This window comes from Pimephales promelas, chromosome 6 (assembly GCF_988280905.1).
Source record: "Pimephales promelas chromosome 6, fPimPro1.hap1.1, whole genome shotgun sequence".
NCBI lineage: Eukaryota > Metazoa > Chordata > Actinopteri > Cypriniformes > Leuciscidae > Pimephales > Pimephales promelas.
Window position 1 is genome coordinate 1,752,700 of NC_142774.1, and position 8,527 is coordinate 1,761,226.

At 42.1% G+C, this 8,527-nt stretch overlaps 1 protein-coding gene across 2 annotated transcripts; it reads left to right on the plus strand.

Annotated features, from left to right (window-relative positions):
* The first annotated feature begins 1,977 nt into the window (after positions 1 to 1,977).
* Positions 1,978 to 8,422, plus strand: LOC148978444 (B-cell receptor CD22-like). 2 transcript variants are annotated; one of them, XM_089132697.1, is made up of 12 exons: positions 1,978 to 2,277; positions 2,871 to 2,940; positions 3,074 to 3,418; positions 3,517 to 3,765; positions 3,855 to 4,112; positions 4,205 to 4,465; positions 4,564 to 4,821; positions 4,920 to 5,168; positions 7,351 to 7,429; positions 7,521 to 7,563; positions 7,638 to 7,897; positions 8,028 to 8,422. In XM_089132697.1, the coding sequence occupies exons 1-12, from the start codon at positions 2,275 to 2,277 to the stop codon at positions 8,077 to 8,079; spliced, it is 2,127 nt and encodes a 708-aa protein (XP_088988823.1). In that variant the 5' UTR covers positions 1,978 to 2,274; the 3' UTR covers positions 8,080 to 8,422. The 2 variants fall into 2 exon arrangements, with proteins under 2 accessions (XP_088988823.1, XP_088988824.1); XM_089132698.1 differs by lacking the exon at positions 3,855 to 4,112 and having other exon boundaries at positions 1,979 to 2,277.
* The last annotated feature ends 105 nt before the right edge of the window (positions 8,423 to 8,527 follow it).

Here is an 8,527-nt window from a genome sequence, read left to right on the forward strand (position 1 = left end):
ATGTCCGAGCGAAACGAAGCAAAATGTAGATCTACATCTTAGCTAGAGGCTGCAGTCTTTAGCCTCCTTGTTAGAGCGCCCGACTCTCACGCCGGAGACCTGGGTTCGAGCCCGCTCGGAGCGGGTGGAGTGGGACCCGGGTGTAGGGGTTACATTGGTGCCGTGACCCGGATGAGAGTGAGATTTAGGGGGGTGAGTGTAACGGAGGCCAGCTAATAGTTTCTGTGCAAGTAAACCTCACTCCCCTGATCTCCATCGGCACTCTAGCGACGGACGCTAGAGGCTGCAGTCTTTAGCCTCCTTGTTATTGTTAAAGCGCCCGACTCTCATGCCGGAGACCTGGGTTCGAGGCCCGCTCGGAGCGGGTGGAGTGGGACCCGGGTGTAGGGGTTACATTGGTGCCGTGACCCGGATGAGAGTGAGATTTAGGGGGGTGAGTGTAACGGAGGCCAGCTAATAGTTTCTGTGCAAGTAAACCTCACTCCCCTGATCTCCATCGGCACTCTAGCGACGGACGCTAGAGGCTGCAGTCTTTAGCCTCCTTGTTATTGTTAAAGCGCCCGACTCTCATGCCGGAGACCTGGGTTCGAGGCCCGCTCGGAGCGGGTCGAGTGGGAACCGGGTGTAGGGGTTACATTGGTGCCGTGACCCGGATGAGAGTGAGGTTTAGGGGGTTGAGTGTAACGGAGGTAACCAGATAGTAGTTTCTGTGCAAGTAAACCTCACTCCCCTGATCTCAATCGGCACTCTAACGACAGACGCTAGGGGCTGCAGTCTTTAGCCTCCTTGTTAGAGCGCCCGACTCTCACGCCGGAGACCCGGGTTCGAGGCTGGAGTGGGACCCGGGTGTAGGGGTTACACCAATGCACATTGGCGTGCGAGATCTGCATCTACTCCGACCTGCAGAGCGGGTATAAAGCATACGTCAATTGTCTTTCGCTTCTGAGCCAATCAGTGTCGACGTCTCTGAACATATCTCTGGCTTCTGATCTCTAAACTGCTGTTTTAACAGCATCATTTCTGTGTGTTTGTTGAGTTGGTTAGAGGTGCTTCACTGTTTCAGTTCTCTGTTCAGTGTTGCCACAGTCATTCCCCTGTGTGCTCCTGCACTGGTGATGGGTCCCATTTCCTGAAAGAGCAACACGTGTTCGTTTGCATCTTATTCAAGGTGTCATTTCATCCGTGCGTTTCTGGATGTGGTCATTCCCTGTCCCCCTCTGACGGTCACAATGGTTGCATCACTCTTTTGAAGAAAAATAATAGGCCTATATAAAATATACATATATTTTAAAGCAGCTTTTGTGGATAGTCATGACTATTGCAGTGTTGCCACAATCTTGCTGTTGTTCGGAACAACATTTCAATGAACAAGTCCGTAACTTACGTTTCAACTTGAAGTTAGTTCGTATTCCTTCTACGATGGCGAAAACGGTTCCAACTTCCAACAGAGTGCATGACTAACCGAAACACAGATTGAAAGCCGAACTGGAGTAATATAAATAGGTTGAGCGGAGCGACAAAGCACAACTATGTAGGAGGTATTATGAATGGTCAGTTATTATGCAACGTCGTTATTCAGAAAAAGTATGGGTGAATATCACATTGCCAATCACAATCAAGTAAGGTATTCCAGTGACCCGTGTAATGACGCACTGGCTATTTTTAAGCTGAATACAAAACATTTCAATAAGTATTTAGAGGAGAATATTATTGCCAGTATTAATTTAACTTGTATTTTATATGGAATTTAACATTATGTGCAGTGCAGGGAGCCTTCAGTGTAGTTTATTTCCTCTTGCAACCAATCCGCTCAATGTTTTTCAAGAATTATACAGTGGTAATGTTAAAGTGTTGTGGAACAAGAAAAGGTCTCTGTGTTGCAGTCGCCCATCTGTCAGGTCAGGATTTGCATAAAGGTTTAATAATCCTGTCTGTGAAGAAATAAAGTTCCACTAACAAAAAAAACCACGTCTTAAAAATACTTTGTAAATGTGAAGAACTTTGCATGTTCTCAACTCTTTCACTTCCTCTTTCTTTCTCCGTTCGGCTAATTCTCGAGCTCTGAAGAATGCTGCTTCATTTGACTTGTTCATTTTATGATGAGGTATTTTCTTGTTACAAAAAGTATTCTTGGAAGAGTTTTAATCAAAGCTGGGTTTGAAGCAGCAAGTGGAGGTAAAATGTAAACAAGAAGATAAATACAGTAGTTCGTCTTCAAGGCTCATCTTATGGTTGTAAACCTCAGATTCACCACATCGTTTCATCGCTGAAAAAATGGTAAGAGAATTTCTATGTTTGTAGTATATTTATATAATGTTACATATTAAAAGTAAAAGTAGAAATAATCCTTGTTATCTGCATGTGTTCAGATGGTGCATGAATAAAATATCAGGTCTCAAAAATATTGATTTTTACTGATTTCTGAGATGATAAATCTGTATTTGCATTGGTTGACTATACTGATTAAATATCATTTTCATAAAAAAAATACCAAACAGTTTTTTCACTCAATTTTGTTCCGATAGGTGAATTAAAAAAATAAAAGAAAAGAAAATGGGAATATGAAAAAAAAAAAAAAACATTATAACCCCGGTTTCTCAGATAAGGTCCCAGACTAAAATGCATGTTTAAACTGTTTTGACTGAAAGCAAATTGCACTGATAAATGTGTCACTCAGTGCCTTGTTTTGTCTCAAGGTGCACGCCGGTTTTTTTATTAAAGCTACTCAAACGTCTCAAATGTCGTACTAAGCTAATCCTTGTCATGAAAACTATATCACAATAACCTGAACTTATTCTTGCCAAATTTCATGTGATTCACCTTCACAAAAACTAAAATAAGTGGTTTTGTGTGTATTGATTGTGTTGTAGGTTTTCCTGCTGCTGTCAGTCAGAACGGCTCCTCCTCTTCCTCTGATCTTCATGCTGTTCATGATTTCGGGTAAGTCAGACCTATTTCTGCTTTTCAACATCCTCAAGCACTACAGATGCAGTTAATTTGAATTAAGAAAATAATTTCAGATGTGGCTGGTGATTGTGATGCTAAATTGTTTGAGATGATTTCTGTGTTTCAGGGGTTTCTAGTGCTGATTGGGATGTGAGTTACAGTCCTACACACTGTGCACTAAAGGACTCAACAGTGATAATGAGATGCACTTATAAATACCCTACTGGATATAAGATCGAGAAAGTGTTCTGGACAAAAGGCCCTGTAATATCGGGTGTTGAGCTTCCAGATCTGTCTAATGACACTGAATACCGTCAGAGGCTTCAGTATCTGGGAGATAAACAGCAGGACTGCACCGTCAGACTGAGTCATGTGACACTGAAGGATTCACGCATGTACTATTTCAGATTCATCACTGATAAACCTAATGGAAAATGGACTGGTGTTCCAGGAGTGACTCTTACTGTCACAGGTGACTTTGATGAGGTTTATCTCTTCTTCTGGGCATTATGTTGAATAATAATCAGTGTGTGACAGCAGCACTAGATATAATGTGTGTGTTGTGTTCAGATCTTCAGGTGGAGTCTCCTGAGAGAGTGACAGAGGGAGATTCAGTCAGTCTGACATGTAAAAGCAGCTGCGCTCTGACTGACAGAGCAACATTCATCTGGTACAGAAACTCACTGAAGATATTAAATGAGAGTAAATTTAGTAGCACACTCATCCTCAATCCAGTCAGAAGAGAGGATTCAGGCAGATATAGCTGTGCTGTAGACGGACACACACACGTCTCTCCTGATGTTCACCTCAATGTCATGTGTGAGTGCAGATTCATGAGTTCTTTTTTTAAATTAGGAGATTGTGTTTGAATGAGATGATTTGAGGTTGTTTATTATTTTCCTTTTTAGACCCACCAAAGAACGTCTCAGTGTCCATCAGTCCATCTGGTGAAATAGTGGAGGGAGATTCAGTGACTCTGAACTGCATCAGTGACTCAAACCCTCCTGCTGTGAACTTCAGCTGGTTTAAAGGAGGAACGATTGTAGGATCTGGAAGAATCTTCATCATCTCAAAGATCAGATCTGATGACAGTGGAGAATACAAGTGCAAGTCCATCAATGAACATGGAGAGAAATACTCTGATTATGTGACTTTAAACGTCATGTGTGAGTTAATGATGGTTCAGTAACTGTGACCATCAAATGTATGGATTTACAATCACAAAACATTAATATACCCTTTCTTTTGTCTGTTTAAGATCCTCCCAGGAGCGTCTCAGTGTCCATCATCAGTCCATCTGGTGTAATAGTGGAGGGAGATTCAGTGACTCTGAACTGCATCAGTGACTCAAACCCTCCTGCTGTGAACTTCAGCTGGTTTAAAGGAGGAACGATTGTAGGATCTGGAAGAATCTTCAGCATCTCAAAGATCAGATCTGATGACAGTGGAGAATACAAGTGCAAGTCCATCAATGAACATGGAGAGAAATACTCTGATAATGTGACTTTAAACATCATGTGTGAGTTAAAAATCATCAACACATTGATTAAAATTTCCAAACACATAATTTTGTAATAGCTAATGTAAATTTTATTTTTCATTTATTTTTCGTTTTAGACCCACCCAGAAACGTCTCAGTGTTGATAAATGGATCTGGTGTAATAGTGGAGGGAGATTCAGTGACTCTGAAGTGCATCAGTGACTCAAACCCTCCTGCTCTGAACTTCAGCTGGTTTAAAGGAGGAACGATTGTAGGATCTGGAAGAATCTTCAGCATCTCAAAGATCAGATCTGATGACAGTGGAGAATACAAGTGCAAGTCCATCAATGAACATGGAGAGAAATACTCTGATAATGTGACTTTAAACATCATGTGTGAGTTAAAAATCATCAACACATTGATTAAAATTTCCAAACACATAATTTTGTAATAGCTAATGTAAATTTTATTTTTCATTTATTTTTCGTTTTAGACCCACCCAGAAACGTCTCAGTGTTGATAAATGGATCTGGTGTAATAGTGGAGGGAGATTCAGTGACTCTGAAGTGCATCAGTGACTCAAACCCTCCTGCTGTGAACTTCAGCTGGTTTAAGGAGAATGAAAGCTCAGCTGTTGGATCTGGACAGAGTTTCAGTGCACTACAGAGTGGACGCTTCTACTGTCAGGCTCACAATCAACATGGATCTCAGAGATCAGACGCTGTAACTGTCACTGCGCAAGGTGTGTATCAGTCATTTTGTGATTGGACAAGCATTAATGCTACGGATGAAAAATATATTTTGCACTTTTGTTACTTGGAAAGAAAAAAAAAACGGCATGGGGACGCCAGAGGAGGATGTGGAACATGAGAGTAACGTAAACATTAATGGGTAGGCACAACGTAACCATTCAGACGTGCCAGAAGCAGGAGTAGCCAGGCGGGGAACCAGACTGCAGCCAGGGTGGAGTTGAGGGACTGTCAACACCAGGGGGGCAATGGAAGGAGATGGAGCCAAAGGAGGTGGAGCTATAGATCCGAAGAGCCCATGCAGCATTGATGGCTCCGGAGACCAAGGCATCGATGAGAATTTGAGGTAGAGCCAGAGGACTGAGGTGGAGCTGGAGGGTCTGAGGACCAAGAGGGAAGAAGGAGCCAGTCCCTGGGAGAGAGATGGAGCGCAGAGGACGGCTCAAAAGTCCATGGCTCAGGCAGGACTGAGTCTAACCAAGGCAGCCATAGGAACAAGAAGTGCCTGGTGGAGCTGTAGGGACGATGGTTTCTGGTGGAGCCGAGGGAGTATGGAGCCAAGGCGGAACTGACGGAAAGGTTAAAGGACTGAGGTGAAGTAAGCTGGAGGCAGAGCCGGGGGATCCACTTGCCTGGGTGATGCTGGAGAACTGAGGATTTCGAAGCGAATCCATATAGTGCAGTGGTGTCAAAGAAGGAGCCAAGGGACTATTGTGAACCCCATTGCTGTCACACCAGGGAGAGGGAGGCTCACTGGGAACTCAGGTGACACAGGAGATTACAAGCAGGGCGAGACCAGCATGGGACCATGGGAGAAACAGAAGAGAAACTCAAATTACAATAAAAAAACAATAAGCTGCCGCTCACCCTCAATAGCTGGAATATGGGCATTTTCAACTAGAAATCCCACGTCATCATTCAATGTAGCCGGCTCACGCACCTTGTCAGACATTTCACGAAGCTCAGGCTCAGTCTTTGATCCTTCTGGCTCTTTCATCGTTGCAGATTCAGTCTCTTTGTCTGCAGTGGGCTCTAGTATATCCTCCATGCAGTGGGGCGATGGCTGGCTGTGAACTGGGTCTTCCATTGGGCCAGATGGGGCGACTCCACCCACTCCACGAATGGGGCGAAATCTAGTCTGACTTCGTCATACTCATATTCAAGAAAGAATATGAGTCTGAAACTCCTCCATTGGGCTTTGATTATGAGGCGTGTCGTAACCGAACCAGGACAAAAAAAACCTCTGCACTCCATTGGATAGTCGGTAGACCTACAACCAATCAGAGCAACGCATAAGTCAACTCATTTGCATAGCGCAGTTTTCAAATACAGAACGTATCCTACTTTATTTATTTTAGAAGTTAAATAACGAGTGTTACTTCTTTTACTTACTTCTCCATGAGTGCAACCAAAGGAGAAACCACAACGACCACACGTCCCATCTTCTTAGCAACCGTCAGAGCCAGCTGATAAGTTACACTTTTCCCGAATCATGTAGGAAGGACGCCAAAAATATCTTTCCGATCGACAAATGCCTTGATTGCAGTTTTCCGTTTGTCTATTAAAATTAATGCGCTGTCGATTTATTTTACAAAAGACGCGACAGCGGAATCTATACATCTCAATTCTCCAGCTGGAGTCATCTTCGACAAGCGCACTTTGATGACGTTACTGGAGACCACCTGTCAATCATCGTATAAAGCCCGCCCTGGCAATTTGATTGGCCCGATGATTTCTGAACCGATCATAATTACTCCTCAATGGATCGAGTCCAGACCGAACTTCCCGTACAAAAAATGTTGTGGCCGGAGTTCGGGCTGGCATCCAGGCTAGGCAAAATCCTCTCTCACCGTGCACAGGAAGGCAAACTCTCTACCCTGACTGATCTTGTGCCAAATTTACTACCCTGACTGTTTGCTCTGCATTTGTTACCTCACCTAATGAAAGTGGCAATATTTTGTGGGTGAGGTGGTTACTTTATTAATGAGACTCTATTTTTTTTAGCTATATAGTTGGCTAAAAATGAATCCCCAATGAGTCGCCATTGGACAAAATTGCTATTTGATTTCGTAATAATCATATTTTATAGGATGATCTGGTTTTCTTTTGCTTTTGTTGGGCTCTGCCATACTAGATAATGATAAAAACAACATCCTGTCACTTGTATTGTTATAGGACGAGACTTTCGCTATGCATTTGCTGGGTTCGCTGGTGGATTGGGAGGTATGGTCTTCGTTTTCATCATTGTGTTCATGTAAGTTCATTCTGTCTGAAAGCACATTAATACATCAAGCTGACTTATTTTATAAACAAAATGAACATTTTTAGTTAATTCTTTATTGCAGAAGGAAAAAAAAGCACAGAGTTGAACACGTCAGTAAAGACCAGGTAAATCAAATTATCAAAAGAGCATTGAACAAATGCAAACAAAAAGTGTAACAAGTCGTTTTCTCTCATTTTAGGATGATCTGTATGTCAACTTAACTGGCGGAGCATCAGCTCATGATAGGGTTCAGTCTGAATCTGGTGCCACGAATCAAAACGATCCCCTGTATGCCTTAATTACCTTAAGCAATTTCAGTGGAGATCAGACTAAAGGACAAGCTTCTGATTCTGAAGATCCAGATGAGATCCAGTATGTAACTGTCTTGCATCACATGAAGGAGGAGAGCGAAAGCTATTACGACAACATCAGGACATACCATCCTGATGCTGCCACGAGGTGAGAAACAGAATTAGAAATTAAGCAGGGACACTTTGAGGCTCACTCCGTTTTAATTTAGCTCCTGTATTGGTTTGGATTGCATTTCTATGTGTTGATGCCTTTGTCTCTGAATATTTTGATTTCACAGATCTGATCTTATCGTGACGGATGAATCAGTGATTTACAGCACAGTCAAATGACCAACAGATCACTTTTGTGAATTTACAATGCTGCCAGGATTACTTTTATTGGGAAACCCGATCTCCATGAGAACAACTCCCTCATGTGGTGGGACTGTGGCACTGATGCTGGGATTTCATTTCTCCTGTTTAGCTTTAATTAAGAGCTGGATGTTTAGACTTTATGCTTTTTTTCCACTCTCGTGTATACACTGGTTATCTGATCATGATTTTTCTTAAGGCCTAAATTCTCAATCCAGTTTGTAAAAAATTGAGAAAAATGTTGTGTATAGAATTTTTAATCGTCAAATCCGTTTTTGCTATATAATTAATTAATGCATGTATTAAAATCTACATTCCTATCTGTGGTTCACATGGTTTCCATTTTTCACCAATTTTTCAGAAAATCCTTTAAAAATAATAAAATCTTAAATAATAATAAATATCTTATAATAAATTAAAAAATCTT